The following is an 18,821-nucleotide window of genomic DNA, read 5'->3' as shown; positions in this document are numbered from 1 at the left end:
GAGGGGCAGGAGTGGAGCTAGACGGAAAAAAGGGACAGAGGCATGAGGATGAAAATGCAGGTTGGAAGCAAAATAGAAAATGTTCTGGAGAGAAGAGAAATTTGATCAGACTTGACTGACTCTAGGAGAAAGGGGGGAAGGGAGGCATGGAAATCCACCAGTTGTGATCATGGAGATGAAAAAAAAAGCACATTAGAGCTGTTTCCTAAGGAGACTCTTCAGGGGGTGTGAGTGATCCAGGGATTGGGGCAGTGAGGAATAGGAGAGGTGGGTGGACTAGAGCACTAAAGATTGAAATAGCCAAATGCAGAGAAGAACTGACAACTAAAAAGTCACTCGCCATCTGCTTTTAGGAGGGTTAGGTCATAGCCACTGCAGCTGCTGACCTTCAACACCCCCTGAAAGGAGTTCAGGGTGGAGATCAGGAATGAGGCACTCTTTCGTCTGGAAAAACTGGCAGAGAGATATTTTCAGGAGAAAATGTCTTGAACCCAATATCTTGCATCTTCTCACATCTAGAAAAATCACTAAAATCATTCATGGAGACACCTTCTCATGACTAGCAGAAACCTTTTAGTGAGATGTATGCTTCACTGCATGCACCACCTGCACCAAAATCACGTATGTATCAGCCTTCCCCTTCCTCCAGAGCAGGTCCTCAAAGCTGCTTGAGAACCATCTCCTCAGTAAGTCCCCAAATAAACTTGGACTCACAGCTCTTACGCTGCACTTTTTTTCCAGTCAACAGTATAAAGGGAAGTTTCAGAAGTTGTGTCAGTATTATTCATGACCACAGCAGCACAAGCTTAAGTGCACAAGGGAAGCTTTTAGTTAAAAACAGGTGGAGTGGTTTTTGTGTTCATAGGTCGTTCCGGTGTTCCTGGGATGTCACGACGCAGAACCAATGCTGCCCCTCGGCTCTGCTGGCTGATGTCATAGAAAAGTGCTTCTCTAGGATTACCCAGCCTGTACCTGGTCACCCACAATACATCAGTCCTGGTTCAAGTTCATTAAACCAGATTAGAAAGAAGCTGGGTGCCTAAACTGGTGTTCACTGGCTGGAGCCTCAAGTCCCTCCTTGAATCAGCTCAGTGGGCAGCCTCTTCCGTCAGGGCTTCCAAACACCCATGGTCCATGCTGGCAACCTCCGCAGTGTCACTGCACTCTACTACATCCCTCGGTTAAATGCTGGCACAGGAGAACTATTTCAAGACCATATAAATACACACACACACGTATACACATACACACGTATATACACACACATATTTATATACACCCACATATGTATATACACACATGCCTGCCTGCCTGCTAAGTTGCTTCAGTCACATCCGACTTTGCGACCCCCTGTAGTCCACCGGGCTCCTCCTCTGTCTATGGGATTCTCCAGGCAAGAATACTGGAGTGGGTTGCTGTACCCTCCTCCAGGGGATCTTCCTGACCCAAGGATCAAACCCTCATCTTCTGCGGCTCCTGCACTGCAGGAGCGGGTCCTTTACCACTGAGCCGCTGGGGAAGCCCCATATACACATACATATATGTATATATATACATATTTGTATATCCATGCATAAGTCTGTGTATACATATATATTCACCAAGACTGGATGTCCAGGACCACTGAGGTAGTAGAGCCCAACTCAGGAAAAACCCTTCTAAGAGGTTTTCATTGGCCTTAGAATTGATTAGTGGCAGGTCTAAAACAAGAACCATTTTCAGGCTCCTGGACCTGACATTACAACCACATACCACTTGAAACCAGTGGCTTTCCAGGAAGTAGCAAGAATGATCTGGATGATCCCACTGGTGTGGCCCAGCTTTGCTGTGGAGGAGGTGTTTCGGGGCATCACTGTGACACTGTGCTGTGGGATGATGGCCTTAGCACCTCCCCTTCCTGTCGTTTGTGACTTTCTTATGCGCCTGCCTCTCTGTCTCCCCCCACCCCACCAGGCTGGCTCACTCCCAGACTGCTACCCCTAAGCTGCTGCAGAAAGAAAGTAAAAGTCGCTCAGTCACGTCCAACTCTGTGACCCCATGGGCTATACAGTCCATGGAATTCTCCAGGCCAGAATACTGAAGTAGGTAGCCTTTCCCTTCTCCAGGGGATCTTTCCAACCCAGGGATCGAACTTGGGTCTCCTGCATTGCAGGCAGATTCTTTACCAATTGAGCTATCAGGTAAGCCCAAGCTACAGCAGACACAGCCTCAACTGTCACCATCACAGCCACAAGAGAAGGAAAAGAATGTTGTTACTGATCAAAAAGTGAGAGAGAGAGAGGAAGGGGCTGGAACTCACGTATCGACTGAGAGGATCAGAAATAGGAGGGGAAGTGACTGCTTACAGGTTCTCTCACTTTCAGCAGAGGGCAGGCCGGGAAAAAAATCCAGTTGGGGGAAAAAATCCAGTTGGAAGCTGGGGCTGCTAGAAACAATGCTGTTACTTAACATGGGACAGCAAAGGCAACAGAAACCAAACAGCCATTTTAAAAGCTAAAACAATGAGGAAGGAAGATTAGATGATACGTTTTCACTTAGAAATTCGAACACCGTGATTATCAAATGTTTAGCAATTTGAGGTTTGAGAAAGAAACCTTTTATATAACCAGAAAATTATCAGAAAACATTTGGATTTAAGCAAAATTTTAAAAAAAGAAAAAACTATCCTTAAAGGATATCAGCTTGGCTACTAGGTCCTTTATCCCTTTTTTTTTTTTTTTTGGCCATGCTGTGCAGCATGAAGGATCTTAGTTCCTTCATCAGGGACTGGACCTATGCCCCCAGCAGTGGAAGCGCAGAATCTTAACCACTGGACCACCAGGGAAGTCCCTGCCAGGCCCCGTATCCTTTAAAAGGGGCTCTACCCACCTTGGGGATGTGGAGCCAAAACTTGAGGAATTGAACACCTTTCACAGATCACACATTTTTTAGCATCAGAGAAGGGGAGTTTGCTAGGCATGCAGATTTTTTCTCTGTTCTTCCCCCAAAATTGATTCAATGTGCCCTGTGAGGAATAATGAATCAGCAGTTTATCGTCCCAGGTGGACAGTGCACGTGGTCCTCCAGCTCATTCTCTGTGAAATGCTGACTCATGGTGCTGCTCTAAGTCCCACAAAAATAAGTCACCTGGAGTTCTTGTTTAAAGATTCCTGTCCCATCCCCTATGCACGCTGATTCATCAGCAAGAGCACCAGGTGATTCTTAACAGTGAGGTTTGAAAACAATGTTTTACAGAACTGCCTAGGGCACTTAAAAATGGACCTGTTTTGAGTACCACCCCCAGATTGTGGGCTCCCCTGGTGGTTCAGATGGTAAAGAATCTGCCTCCAATGCAGAAGACCTGGGTTTGCTCCTTGGGTCAGGCAGATCCCCTGGAGAAGGACATGGCTACCCACTCCAGTATTCTTGCCTAGAGAATTCCATGGACAGAGGAGCCTAGTGGGTTACAGTCTACGGGGTCACAAAGTGTCAGACACAACTGAGCAACTAACATTTTCATTTTCCCAAAGATTGGTTTATTTGGTCAGTGAGTCAGATCAGACAGATATCTTGACTACATTCACTAGGAATTACTGATAAGAAACATCAGCAGTTATGTATATTAACCAACAGTCTTGGTGACAAAAGTTCTGTCAAAACTGCAAATTAGTAGGGCTAAGGAGAGTTGAAGTAAAATGGTCCATGTTTAAAAATCACACTGGATACTCTTTTTTACAGGAGCATAAAATTTAATGATTTGGGCCAGCAATATGCTGAAATCCTAGTTAACAGAAATGAGATTACCATGGTTTTCATGTTCACTGTCCACAACAGGTTCAATGACAGAATTGAGAGCTTTTTCCATTTTAGCACAAAATGTGAAAGATGCTTCCTGGATCCTCATAACCAGATTTTCCTGCCTCTCTGATCAATGTTTTTCCCCCCTGAAGTCTTTGTACTGTATTTTGGTAGCCTAAGAAGATGGAATAGGGTTCTTCTGGAATGAAATGACTGACTCGAAAGCCCTTCAATGAATACTTAAATCTCTAGGTAGAGACGCATTTACAGCTAAGAGGAGCTTCTGACCTGATTTCACTTTCCAGGATCGTGACATATTTTACAGGCAGCACTGCAGGGAGGCCTAGCTAAACATCACTAGCTCTGCATCCTCAGGGAAAAGCCACAGAGCCGCTTACTTAGAGAGGGCTGAGCAGGCACAAATATAACAAGAGTCCAGGTGACATAGGGAATTCCAAATTGGCAAGAAAAGTTGAATTCTATTTTCAGTTCTAGGAAAGTCATAGCATTAATTTTAATAATGAACAGACTGAGTGAAAACTGAATCCTAATCCAGTTTTTAAATGTTTCCAACCAAGTTAAGTGCAATCAATATGAACAAAGTGCTTTTCCATCAGCAAGTAGAATGAGCTGGCCTCTGCAACAAGGGCTCCTTGGCTAATAGAAACTTCCCTCAACTGAGAGGATTAATCAAGGCTCCCGTGAATACCATGATTAGGACTTCTGCGCTCAGAACTAAGGCTGATGAATAGCTAACCAAATACAGGGTTCAGACAGGAACCGTGTTAAAGGAGTGAATGTGCACCATCTCATTAGCAACTGCTGGATGATTCCAATTCCTTCCTGTACTGTAGTTAACAAGTAGATGTTCAGATGAAAAGGACGAGTGTGAATTCATGGAGAACCTTAGTTACATCTGAGAAGTCAGAGAAATTTTCAGAAATGCTTCCAAATACAAAAGAGATGATGGAAACATAAAACCCAATGAATTCAACTGCTCTCCCTTTTTAATCAATTTTACACAATGATATTGTACATGAGTAATCACATTAGGAGACAGGATGGGTTTCCTGTACATATACAAGATGGTGCAAGCTCATTCACTGAGGCTTATAGGTTTTTATCAGTTTCAAGAGGAGAGGCAGTACAAAGCTTTTTCACACAGGTGAAACACAAGACGACGGAAGACAAGACAGAACATTAACTCAGCAGAGGTGAATTCTTAAGGCGTGTGGCTCCTGCCCACAGAGTCTGCCACGAACCAGGTGTAGAGGACTTTCTCTCCCGGGGATTTAACCTTTGATGAGCACAGGCCTGTGGGACATGCAGCTTTGTGGTGATGCCACAGCTCAACCACACCAACCTTGACACTGAAGCAAAGCGTATCTTCCTTTCTCCAAGTATTCTCAAGGGTAATAAAGCAATTCCTGGTCACCCTACTCCTTGGGTAACCTACATTCTAAAATATATGATTATTAATCTGGCAACATTCTCAAGTGTTTTGGCAAAGTACCTCAAACATCTCATCACTGTGCATCTACTCAACTAAAAATTCTTTGAGCTTCAAGATCTTTTCTGACTTCCCCCCTAAAGTTGGCAATTACATATAGAATAAACTTACTAGTTAAAAGAACTAAACAGAGGGCAGACTTTTCCTTACGAAATAAAGCAGGAATGGGAAGGGAGGAGAAAGTCTAGGACGCACATCAACGGAGGAAGCTAAGTCCACTAATGACTCTATCACTTCGACACAACCCACTAACAATTCTGAGCAAGTGTGTTCCTACTTTCCTTTTTCACACCCAATCTCATCAGACACAGGAACTGTTAAATCTTCACGATGTTGATCTTCACTTGGCCACGGAATTCCCACGGCAGGCAATGGGGAACAGTGCCGACCGGCATGCACAGTCAGGTACAGCTTCTTGTGGCCAAAATTAGACCTTGTCACTGACTGGGACGGGTTTTAGTTCTCTCGCTTACGTACCTCAGGAACATGTAGGTTGAAAGTCTACATTAAACAAAGGCTTCCAGGACACAACAGGGAGAGAAAAACCCATGCATCTCATCCACATCTATTTTCCATCCTTCACAAAGCCCAACCCTCTTACAGTGATTTCATATCTGTATAAAATGGCTTTTATAAACAGGTTTTTAAAAAGAAAAAGGAGAAATCAGTTAACTGTGGCTGAGATTTGACCTAGAGAAAGAAAACAAAATGTTTACTAGATTTAAAAAATAACACTTTTACAAATAAAAGATAATCTTCAATCTGTAATTCTATTACTTAATCATCTCTGGAAGCAGAGTATTAATACAAAATAGGAACTGATTTTTTTCGTGAGATAATTCCACAGAATTTCAGTGAACATTTAACATTCATTTTCTTTGTAAATTCCATGTAATAATCAGTGGCTACTGAAGGTTTCCTACGTGTGATTTTGTATTTTTGCACACTCCTTCATATGACCTATGTCCTGGGAGGATCTGTGGTACGAAACAGCTGAAGGACAACTACTCCTTTCCTGAAAGAGTACAATCGGATTACTCCCTATCTCACGCCCACCGCTGCCACAAACACAGGTGTTGTGTAGTCACTGAATTGTGTCTGACTCTACGTGACCCAATGGACTGTAGTCGGTCAGCCTCCTCTGTCCATGGGATTTCCCCGGCAAGAATACAGGGGCGGGTTGCCATGCCCTTCTCCTGACCCAGAGATCGAACCTGAGTTTCCTGTATTGGCACGCAGAGGCTTTACTGCTGAGCCACCTGAGAAGCCCATGCAGACAGTTACCAATTCCTAAACTCAGAACTCAACACTACTAAACCCTGTTACAACGAAACTACCAGTGACAGTTAACGCTGAAATAGTCCTTACTCCTGACCGGCTTCCCGAAGAAAACAGCTTAACCTTAAACAGCTGGGCTGTGCGCTTCTCTGCTGGCACCTGAGTCAAGACACAAGCACCCACCTCCATCTCGGACGTAACTGTGATGCCAAGTCTCTGAGGTCCTCCTCTCACAACTGTCTCAAGCCCTGCAGAGCCCTACCTCCTGCCTCTAGGAGATACAAACTCACCACCTTCTCCACAGAAAAGAGCCCCAAGCAGTGTCCACAACTTCATATTTATTTCCATAGTAACAACATGGAAGTGAGTTAGGAACCACCACGGGGGTGAAAAACTGCATTGACTTCTGAGTTAAATCCCCAAACAATAAATTTCAACTATTTCAAGACTTCTGTTGACTTAACATTTATTGAATCAAATGCTGAACTGCCCCCCTCTGCCTTAGAAATCATGTTAAGACAGTTTGTTTGTCTTGTAAAGTATCTACGGTGGGATCTGACTTCTAAGACCTAAATGAGCTTGACCGTTACAGTCCATGAAGCATGACTGTACATAGATTTCTTGATCTAACGTTCAAGAGGACATTTTTCAGTACTACTTTAATTTTGATCTGCCCCTAAAAGGCAGAAACCTCATCTCAGAATCCTCTGCAACTTATCTCAGTATTTTAGAGTAAAGGAATGAGAAGAGGTCAAGGCATAAAGAAAACCCAGCTTCTTTAGGCACAGTGGAGCACAGAGCTCCTGGAGAGATAGCCTCTGTCCTTATCTGCTCAAGGCTGTTGGTCACAGTTCCCTTAAACATGCCTGGAAATGCTGCCAGCAACAAGAGACTCAAAGGAGGGGACCAATTTTCATAAAAGAAGTTAACACGTTTAGGAAACACACAGAGCGAAACCAGTCAGCGACAGCCTACGTGTAAGACTTGTGCTCGAAGCTTTGGTGGGCCTCCTTGGCCTGTTTCTCAGACACCAAAACCCATTCCTGATGAATCAGCAACACACGATCAAACCAAAATACAGAAAAACATACTTTTGTTCAGAAGAGGGAAACAAAGGCACAGAAACCTGCCAAAACAGATTTTTTCCCCCCCGTAAGAATAGTATGGTTGATTAAAATAGTTTATCACTAGTAAAACTTGTATCACTAAAGCAGACAATACAAATTAGTTTTTTAAAAAAATGACATTCACTGAATTCCTGGTCTGTGCATTCAATGTGAATCATCATTTCAAAAATATATTACAGTTAAAGGTTTGTAAGGAGTTCTGGCTGGGGTTTCTACACTATATTTAGCATTTCAGATGAGAAGTACCACAAGGGTGGGTTAGGTATCTACTGTCCCTTTGTATGCCTCGTATGGTGATTAAACAAACAGTCTATCTCCTACTGCAGGCTCAAAGACGTCCAGGGTGAGAAGGTCTAAGTGATATATTCAATAAGTTCTATACCCCTCATCAAAGGCAGCCCTGTGCATCAAATTCCATACCTAGAAAGTTCAATAAACTGTGTTACACTTTAATAAATACTTCTGCGTATTTGTTCGCCTTCTGCTTTTAAGCTCAGCTTAAATGTTGTCAAGGAAACCATTTCACAAGAGGGTACATGACAACCTACCATCAGCAATATTCCTTGTTTATTAGAATCTGAAGATGTCCATATTACATCAAATATAAATATATATCATATTTACATTTCCTTCTTAGCTTTTCAATTTAGGTGAGTGTATTTATAGATAATGCCACTAATGTCACCACTATTTTAATCCTCAGTGCAACTGGTATTTTCCTTCTGTTAGATGCTTCCAAGATTAGACAGCATCTTAAAAGAGGTGTACTGTTCTTTTTTTTTTTTAATGAAAAGAAAGAATGAGTATCCATAAACAGAGATCTAGGAATTTTCTAGATTTGGGGTTTTTTTTTTTGTATTTCAAAATACCTGAAAAATGTGGTCCCTTTTTGCAGTACTATTCTCTATGTGGGGACAAGAAATTAATGAAATATGCAACTCAGAAAGGAAAAGAACCCAAAGAAAAGAGAACCTGCTTGTTAGCTCATTAATCTGTTTAGTAAAGATCTGTTTTAAAAGGTCTGAACACTGTACAATATTATACAAAAACAATCTTCAGCCTTCAAAGCAGCTGGTACGTTTTCTGAGAGATCTGTGTGCCCCGCCAACAGTCCGCTGCCTTGCTGGGCCTTTGTCTCGGTCACTTTCGGTCATCGATAGTCTTAATGAATTCCACGGCCGCCGTGAACTGCATCCACCAATAGGACTCCTCTCCAGACAGACAGCTGGCATAAAAGCTACTGATGTACTGAACAGTGGACAGCAAACAGGGTGGATTTGCCTAGAGAAGTGAAAAACAAAGTCAACTACTCAGCCGGAAAAATCATTTATGGTAACATCTTTCAAATGTTTTCCTGTGAAAAAGAGATACCAGTCCTTTTCAAAATAATCCCCCAAATCCTTTTTGGAACTAATTTGTAAACCCAAGTTACTGTGAGGAGCAACAGTGTATTGGAAAGAAGACTCAGGTTCTAATCCTAGCTCGACTATCTAGAGCTTTCTAGCCTAACAAAACACTTGACCTCACGGGTCCTTAGAGGGGCTGCACTAATCCCAGTGGCTTTACTCAACATCCCAGGATTCCAGATAAGGAAGGAAATGCTGCAGACAAATTGAGTTATATCTGTTTAGTAAGTAAGGATAGAGCAGAGAAAGAAAAAAAACTAAAAAAAAAGAGTAGGCCCTCTGCTGCAGGAGGCAGCACAGAAACTCCTGCTTTTCACCTCCAGGCTCAGGTGTGTTAAATCAGGAGGGCAAGCTAAGGCCTGCTCCTTAAAAGGGGCTTAGACTGGCTCTGCATAGAGACTAAACACATCACCTGCGGAAGGGAGCTGAGCTACGGGCAATAGGAGGAGTGAAGCAGGCTCATCGCACACTGATTCAGAGTCAGGGTTCTGACTCTGAGCTAAGAGTTCAGGCTGCAGAAATACCGCAACATTAAGAATTAGTAAGCTATATGTCAAATACACTTTAGACATCACCAGAGGGCTGAGCTGACTGGAACACATACTGGCTGGCTGTTGTGCACCCAAACTGCAGGGTCCCCACCTCCAAACCAAAATGTTCAAAATAAACCATTTGAATGGTGACACTTTAAAGTCAAAAAAGGACAAGAGGTGTCAGTGCTTTTAAAAACAATATGGTACAATTAATAAAATGTGAGGTCAAAAGAGGAGAAAGATGACAGGAAAATGTAGTAGTTTATGTGATAACCACTATGAAGAATTCAACATGAAAGAAGATGGTAAAAACATGACCAGAGAACCTGCCCTCATTCATTCATTCAGTAATTACCTACTGAGCTCCAAGCAAGACCTTCAGGCACTGCTTTAAAAAGCTGAAAATGTTCATCTAGGAATCTAGCTCTTCCTTTTCTTTGGAAAACCCTAACTTCAGAACAGAACATAACTTGACGTTAACTACTTTCTTCCTGGGTATCACAGAGCTGGAAACTTGTAAAAGAGTCAAAGTCTGTTAACACCTGGCGACCCTCTGCACAACCCCCCGAATCAGGATGGCAAAGAAACTCTTCTCACGGGTGGTAGCGAGGACCTACCTTGATCAACACAAACACTAGCACAGGGACGAAGTCATCTGCCCCTGGGACGGAGTCCTCGTTGGCCAGGCTCAGGAGGTTCATGATCGTGGAGCACATTCTCAGGATGCACTGCACTTTGTCCCGGGGCGTCTTGTAAGCACTTATTGTCCTGATTTCTGACTGTGCCGAGGGCCACGGTGCCTCCTTAAGATAAACCTAAGCGAGACCACACACAGACTGTCATGCAGGTGGGAAGCAGTGACCAGAGCAACCTCCACGTCAGGAGGCGGATGGGTGAAGCCGCTGCCTTTTCCCTTTTTCAGAAAAACCAAATTGCAATTCCTCCCCATCCTCCCACTTCAGGATTGAAGCCTAACTTTTAAGCTTTTAAATTATTTGCTTTGCATTTTAAAATAAAACCACCCAGAGAAATGCCCTGGCCGTTGAGTAGTTAGGACTCTGAGCTCTCACTGCCAGGGCCCCAGGTTCCATCCCCAGTCACTGGGGAACTAAGATCCCCAAGCTGCATGATGCGGCCCCAAAGGAAAAACAAACAAACACACAAACCCACCCCGAAATATAGTAATAGAGACATTTGATAACACAGAACCTAGAATTCATAAATTTAAAACAATTATCTTTCTTAAAAGAGCTAGAATGGGACTTATCTATGTATTGCAGCTGATTCCAAAAGCACTGACAAGCTACTTTTACAATAGCTTAAAAATTAGTATGTACCTGTGTTGCAGCAGCTCTAGAAATCAAGGACAATTAAAAATTTTATGCCAATTAATATCCAGATTCTAATGAAACAACCAGAAAACTCATATACCTAAAACTTTCCTGTTTCCTGATTTTGTAAGAGGTGTAAGACAGGTAAAAATGTACTATTAGGAACTAAAAGGTAATTCTGAGGTCACATTCAGATTCAGTTCCCTCTTCTGGACAGGACTTTCCACACTCTCTTTGAAGTTCCACCAGATCCTTTCATATGGGACATTCCTGCAGAATGTTCTGGAAAGAACACTGGCTATTGAGTGGTTAGGACTCCAAGGCTCTATATGATAATAAAAGCATCAGTGGAGTGTCTGGTTGCCGCAGGAGGAGTGAGCTGTGAGCAGGAAGCCCTGCCTACAGGGGGTGGTGTCAGGGCGGGGGCTCCCCCAGGCTGGCCCTCCCTCCACTCACCTCTCACTACTAAGGTCCCTTCTCAGGCTAGGGAATTTTAATCCACGGAAAGACCTTTGAGAATTTTATTGGCTGAAGGACATCCAGTGCAAGTGGTTTCTTTATAACTTACTATATTCTGCTTCCCTGAAAAATTGGTAACATGTACATAGCACACCAAGACACTTTTAATTGAATAATACCATCCATACTGTATAAACTGTTATTACCTCTGGTATCTGCAGAGCTCTGTGATTTGCAGTCACTACTTTAGACAATCTCTGAATATGTTCATGAAGAACCCTGAAAATGCCCCGAAACACATATGTAAATATATAATTCAGAAAAGAAGGTATGCAGGTAGTCATAATCGGTTTCCTCAAAACACATTTAAACCATTTTAGACTCACTTCCAGATACAGATTACCATTACAGTTGAGACTCTCTCTTAGCTATAAGTATTCTGTCTTGGTCAAAAACTCTCACATTTAGGATCTGCTTAGAAAGGCTCAGGGAGCCAAGGGGATGCAGGGGGAAGAGTGGGAACCCCTCCTTTCTGGACCAGGGAAGTGTCCACAGGAGAAGTGAGAGGACTCCTTAGCCTAGAAGCTACCTGGACAAGCTAACTGGTGAACAGGCTAAGAAGAAGTGGAGGGGTCAAAGGCCAGAAACTGGAGAGCACAGACGCTTTGATGGAGAAGGGATGCTGAGGACGCTCACCTCTCATTTCAGAGATGACAATGATTAGGCCTAAAAGGTGAAGGATTTCCCTAAGGCCACACAGTGGTGAGCAGCTGAGGCTACGCCCAGTCTCCTGCCTTCGAGTGTCCTTTCCAGAACACAGTGCTAACTCTCTATAAACCTGCAAAGATGACACGGAGGGGACAGAGGCATACTCGGCTTCAAAGGTGCTCTCTGCAGTAAGCAGTTTGAATGTTCCCATTCCTCATCCCACCCTGGAAGCCAAAAACTGGGGCTCTGGAGAAAAAACAGAACCCAGTTGGCAAATTGCATACAGAAACTTGGGGAGGGGTAAAAAGCCCGAGTCTAGGAACAAGTGAGGGAGGCAGGTGGGAACGATCCTAACCCACTCAAAGGAAAGTGAGCTCTCTCAAATATACAAGAGAGATCTTAAAATTTCCATGAAAAAAAAGAATCTTACAGAAACCACCAGTGTCCCACCCTGAGGTCCTATTACGTGGGCCCCTCAGGGCCGCTGGCACAGTGAGTCACTGTCACTGCTCGGGGCACACGGTGGCCACTGAGCAACACACTCGGGGACAGAAACCGGGTCATAAAATGCAGAAGAGGAAAAAATTAAAATGCTGAGTCTCACTACCCCCAAATAACCACTGTTACCCTTCTAGATTGTTTTTTTCAAGATCAGTATTTTTAGGATTGTTTTTAAAAATAGGCTTTACTGAGACTTAATTCATATGCCATATACTTTTTGATATTTTGATATTCAAATACATATCATTCCCAATAAATAAAAAGAACATATCAGAAGTCACACACTGTGCTTGATGCCCCAGTGGAGAGATGAATGAAGCGTTGTGTTCCTGGACTCAAGGAAGGAACCATCCGGTGGAGTACAGAGGCATTCATCAAACAATCACACAAACCAGTGATCCGGAACAGAGGGCGGTTCTGCCCCCAAGGGGCACTTGGCAGTGTCTGGAGACAGCGTGGTTCTCACAGCTGGTAGGGTACTACCGGCCAAGGCCAGCCATGACGCCACATGTCCCACAAGGCACAGGACAGCCTCCCACAGTAAAGAATCATCTGGCCCGAAATGTCAGCCATGCCAGCTTGAGAAACCATGACTCAAGTGTAAAACTGCAATGGTGGCAAGTGCTAAAGAAAGGTACCCAGGCCTGAGGCAGCCCTGCCCTGCCAGGGCATCTCACCCAGGCAGACAGGCTAGGAAGGGTTTCCCCCGAGGAAGTGAGGTCTGAGTCCTGATCTGAAGGGTAACAGTAGGTAGAAGAAAGAAGGGAAGAATAGCTGCGGCAGAGTAAACAGCAGTGCCTTCCACAGCGGCCAGGCCAGTGTACACAACCCTCCAACCCAACTCCCAGCATCTCTGAGAACACAGCGCTTTCCTTCTTTCCGGTCTGGTAACTCTGAGAGATGCAAAAAGGAAACACGTATCTTTTCCTTTACTACTCAGATACCACGTCTCATGAATAGCTTGTCTAAACTATGGGGCTGGCTGGGATAGCCCTACTTAGTCCATCACAGGCAGGAGCACTCACTGGTCACGGAGTATGTCCCCGTCCTGATTCGGGTAGAAGGCAAGTTTGAAGATCCGGTTCATCACACTTCTCTCAATGGCCAGCTGAGCGTCCTGAAGCTGTTCCTCACTCGCGTTCTGCCATATGACGTCCTGGGCCATCGCGCCGTACAGGAACTGCAGAAAATCTTCCACTTGGGCGGTTTTATCATCAGCGGCTGTGAGTTTCTGAAAGTCTCCAATGCAAAATAATATGCTTTAAAATAGAGTATTTAAACGATTTTAAATAGGAAATTATTAGAAAGTAGTTAAAAATAGAAAACTATTAGAATCATAATCTACTACTGTGCCGCTACCATGCTCTCAAAGCCGGAAGTATCTGGGCATGGTTTCATTTGGGGAGAAAATACATCCAAATCATTAAAAACAGGGGAAAGGTAAGACACGTGCAGAAGTTTAAGAACAAGAGGTTTGTTACAAAATGATATGCTTTGTTTAAAAAAAAATAAGAAAAATTGGGTGCATCCAAAACTTTGTTAATTTTGCCAACTTTTTAATAAACCATAGATATTCAACCAGGATAAACACGACATTTATTGGTTGAACATCAAGGTTTAATTACTAAGAAATAACTGGGAATTTAAGGAACTGCTCTTAGACAGGTAGGTACTTAAAAAGTAGCAAAAGAAAACTTCCCAAATCTTCCCGCTAACATATGGCTTCACCGAGGGTCTCTTGTTACCTTGAATGAATTCCCTGATCTTCTTCTCTTTGCTCTCAAGCAGCAGCCTCACACAGACGGTGGTGAAGTATCGATTGGCCACCTCTTTGTCCCGAAGAACCCTCTGCAGTAGCCTTTCCAGGTGAGCCTGCGTGGTCTGCAGTCCTTGTCGACAGCGAGTGAGGTAAGCAATGTAGGGGGCCCGCTTCCTGAAAGGAAAGACACTGCAGGACGCCAGACACACACAGCGCACACCTTCCTTGGAGATGAAGAGTCCTGACTTTTCTCCAAAGGAAAAGAACTACCCCAAAGACTCTGGTTTTACAGATGAGCCTATCGGGCTGCAGACAACCATCCTGAGAACTGACTATTTTGCCAGGTCAAGAAACAGAGTCAGGACTTCCCTAGCGGTCCAGTAGTTACAAGTCCGCCTGCCAAAGCAGGGAACATGGGCTCGATCCGCAGTGCGGGAAGGTGTCACATGCCGAGGGGCAACTAAACCTGCGTGCCACAGCTACTGAGCCTGAGCTCTAGAGCCCGTGTGCTGCAACTCCTGAAGCCGGCACACCCCAGAGCCTGTGCTCTGCAACAAGAGAAGCCGCAGTGAGGAGCCCACACACCACATTAGAGAAAGCCCTCACGCAGCAATGAAGACCCAGTGCAGCCAAAAATTATGCAAGGGTAGAACGTACACTACAGAGAACAGACCCAACATTTTATAACGACTTTAACTGAAGTATAATGTTTAAAAAGCGCATCACTACGTTGTACACCTGAAACTAATTTAACACTGTAAATCAACTGTATTTCAATTAAAAAAAAAAGAAAGAAACAGAACCATTTACTGGTCCGAACACTCAGCTCCCTAACTCCCTAAACACTACCAAATCTCTTCCCATCACTGGTCTGTTCTGCACTGGAGCACAGTCTCCATGCTGGTAGAACCTCGTACTTGACAGGAAGTTGACTGCTACAAAAGACTAAAATAACAACAAAATACAGGCTGATATATCACAAGATCACTAAATATACCACCAATTATCTGCTTATAGTCTAAACGCAACAATCACTAGAGCACCCATTCCCTAAGCCTCTTTACTTCCTAAGCTTCTCAACTTAAATGTCAGTAGTGACAGGCAACAGGCAAATGGTAACAACTCCTAGGACTCCTCCTGCTTCCCTGGTCCGTGGAAGCAGTCTTTTCTATCACCACTAAAAGAGGGAAGTGACATCCTAGTTATCCTGGCCCCACCCCCACCAAAGATGCTTTTGGGCAAAGCTGAAGCCAACTGTACTCTGTTACTAAGATCCGAGTGAGCGAGTGAGTGAAAGGCGCTCAGTCCTGTCTGACTCTTTGTGACCCCATGGACTATACAGTCCATGGAATTCTCCAGGCCAGAATACTGGAGTGGGTAGCCTTTCCCTTCTTCAAGGGATCTTCCCAACCCAGGGATCAAATCGCACCGCAGGCAGATTCTTTACCAGCTGAGCCACAAGAAGCCCAAGAATACTGGAGTGGGTAGCCTATCCCTTCTCCAGCAGATCTTCCCCACCCAGGAATTGAACTGAGGTCTCCTGTGTTGCAGGCAGATTCTTTACCAACTGAGCTATCAGAGAAGCCCTAGTAAGAGCTGCTCGCTTACAACTACACTTCCAGACTAAATATCCACATATGTTGCTTGGAAATCTACATCCAGGAAAGCCCAGCACTTTGCAGTGAGCCTAGATTCATTTCTGAAATAAGGGCTGAGAAGAAAATACTTGCAGCTGAAAACAGTTATACAAGTGAAACAGGCTGGGGATGTTACCTGTAGTCCTCGGCGATGGACGCCAGCAGCTTCCTACAGGTCCGGTTATCAAAGCGGCACACACAACGCATTGTTTCCTGAAGCTGAGCCATTAAGTTCTTATCTTGTAAGTTAATTGCTTCAGCTATTTGCACTTTTAAGAAGCAGACAATTTCATTGTCTAAATAAAAAAACATCAGAATTCTGTTACTGTTGAGAAGTTCCACAAGCTTTATATAAGCTGAAGGTCATCCCTCAGCCTGTGGGAAGTCAGTTATGTCTGTATCAGTAAAACTAAGCAGAACCAATCAGAGAACATTTTCACAAACCACGAGTAATCCAAGTGCCCTTCACTTCAGTTCAATTCAGTTCAGTCGTGTCCGACTCTTTGCGACCCCATGAATCGCAGCATGCCAGGCCTCCCTGTCCATCACCAACTCCAGGTGTTCACTCAGACTCACGTCCATCGAGTCAGTGATGCCATCCAGCCATCTCATCCTCCGTCGTCCCCTTCTCCTCCTGCCCCCAGTCCCTCCCAGCATCAGAGTCTTTTCCAGTGAGTCAACTCTTCACATGAGGTGGCCAAAGTACTGGAGTTTCAGCTTTAGTATCATTCCTTCCAAAGAAATCCCAGGGCTGATCTCCTTCAGAATGGACTGGTTGGATCTCCTTGCAGTCCAAGGGACTCTCAAGAGTCTTCTCCAACACCACAGTTCAAAAGCATCAATTCTTCAGTGCTCGGCCTTCTTCACAGTCCAACTCTCACATCCATACATGACCATAGGAAAAACCATAGCCTTGACTAGACAGACCTTTGTTGGCAAAGTAATGTCTCTGCTTTTGAATATGCTATCTAGGTTGGTCATAACTTTCCTTCCAAGGCGTAAGCGTCTTTTAATTTCATGGCTGCAGTCACCATCTGCAGTGATTTTGGAGCCCCAAAAAATAAAGTCTGACACTGTTTCCCCATCTATTTCCCATGAAGTGATGGGACCACATGCCATGATCTTCTTTTTCTGAATGTTGAGTTTTAAGCCAACTTTTTCACTCTCCACTTTCACTTTCATCATGAGGCATTTTAGTTCCTCTTCACTTTCTGCCATAAGGGTGGTATCATCTGCATAGCTGAGGTTATTGATATTTCTCCCAGCAATCTTGATTCCAGCTTGTGTTTCTTCCAGTCCAGCGTTTCTCATGATGTACTCTGCATAGAAGTTAAATAAGCAGGGTGACAATATACAGCCTTGATGTACTCCTTTTCTTATTTGGAACCAGTCTGTTGTTCCATGTCCAGTTCTAATTGTTGCTTCCTGACCTGCATATAGGTTTCTCAAGCGGCAGATCAGGTGGTCTGGTATTCCCATCTCTTTCAGAATTTTCCACAGTTTCTTGTGATCCACACAGTCAAAGGCTTTGGCATAGTCAATAAAGCAGAAATAGATGTTTTTCTGGAACTCTCTTGCTTTTTCCATGATCCAGCGGATGTTGTCAATTTGATCTCTGGTTCCTCTGCCTTTTCTAAAACCAGCTTGAACATCAGGAAGTTCACAGTTCACATATTGCTGAAGCCTGGCTTGGAGAATTTTGAGCATGACTTTACTAGCGTGTGAGGTGAGTGCAACTGTGCGGTAGTTTGAGCATTCTTTGGCATTGCCTTTCTTTGGGATTGGAATGAAAACTGACCTTTTCCAGTCCTGTGGCCTCTGCTGAGTTTTGCAAATTTGCTGGCATATTGAGTGCAGCACTTTCACCGCATCATCTTTCAGGATTTGAAAGAGCTCAACTGGAATTCCATCACCAAGTGCCCTTAACTGATGCTAATATAAATGTGTTACATTGAACTGCATGGAACTGCTGTATAGTTTAAACACAGTTGAATACTGGCAGTTTCATATGGTTCCTATAAAGCATAGGGAAAAAACAAACTCTCATGTAGCAACCTACCTTCTGGGTCTGTATGGTCTGGTAAACCGTTTCTTGTTGAGTGGGTTAGCACTGGGAAAGCCACAGAATCCGCAGAGCAAAGAGCGAGCCTCAGTTTCTTTTTTGCATCTCTAAAAAACAGATGAAAATACAGTCATTTCTTTGTCCAGATATGGTCACATTCTATAAACTATTATCTTATTTACTATACAAATTAATGGGCTTCCCAGGTGGTGCTCGTGGTAAAGAACCTGCCTGCCAATGCAGGAGACATAAGAAACATTTGATCCCTGGGTCGGGAAGATTCCCTGGAGGAGGTCATGGCAACCCACTCTAGTATTCTTGCCTGTAGAATCCCACGGACAGAGGAGCCTGGTGGGCTATGGTCCAGAGGGTTGCAAAGAGTCAAATACGACTGAAGCAACTTAGCACACACGCACATACACAAATTAATAGGCTAGCTCAGAACTCAAATGTTTCAAATGGTCATAAATAAAAGATAATTTTTAACTTACTGACACCTTGCTTAAGGAGTGGGCTTTCTGGTTACCTGAGAAGCAAGGTTGTAAAGGTGGCTCTGAGCAAGGACCATTTGGTAAAGTCACTAGAATCAAACAAATCCTTTCTGATGTTCCAACATCCACTGAATTCTATGCTAAACGTGATGACAAGTCAGAAAGCCAGATTTTGCCCAAGCTGGGAAGGAATCCACAGAAGTCATCAGGACCATCTCAGCACTCAAACTAAGGAAGCCTTC

The 18,821-nt window shown here is 43.9% G+C and overlaps 1 protein-coding gene across 5 annotated transcripts in view; it reads right to left on the bottom strand.

Moving 5' to 3' along the window:
• Positions 1 to 3,707: 3,707 nt before the first annotated feature.
• Positions 3,708 to 18,821, bottom strand: part of GAPVD1 (GTPase activating protein and VPS9 domains 1) — a 69,803-nt gene continuing 54,689 nt past the window's right edge. For all 5 annotated transcript variants that reach the window (XM_010844060.1, XM_010844062.1, XM_010844064.1 and 2 more), the window contains 7 exons: positions 18,086 to 18,195; positions 16,163 to 16,322; positions 14,376 to 14,563; positions 13,656 to 13,869; positions 11,628 to 11,700; positions 10,249 to 10,446; positions 3,708 to 8,973 (listed from right to left, as the gene is read on the bottom strand). In XM_010844060.1, the coding sequence (XP_010842362.1) occupies positions 8,833 to 8,973; positions 10,249 to 10,446; positions 11,628 to 11,700; positions 13,656 to 13,869; positions 14,376 to 14,563; positions 16,163 to 16,322; positions 18,086 to 18,195 (1,084 nt within the window). In that variant the 3' untranslated portion in view covers positions 3,708 to 8,832. The remainder of the gene's footprint in view (positions 8,974 to 10,248; positions 10,447 to 11,627; positions 11,701 to 13,655; positions 13,870 to 14,375; positions 14,564 to 16,162; positions 16,323 to 18,085; positions 18,196 to 18,821) is intronic.

The sequence above is a fragment of the Bison bison genome, unplaced genomic scaffold (assembly GCF_000754665.1).
Source record: "Bison bison bison isolate TAMUID 2011002044 unplaced genomic scaffold, Bison_UMD1.0 scf7180017864193, whole genome shotgun sequence".
NCBI classification, from domain to species: domain Eukaryota; kingdom Metazoa; phylum Chordata; class Mammalia; order Artiodactyla; family Bovidae; genus Bison; species Bison bison.
Note: the sequence above shows the minus strand (reverse complement) of the source record. Positions and strands in the feature narration are given on the sequence as shown.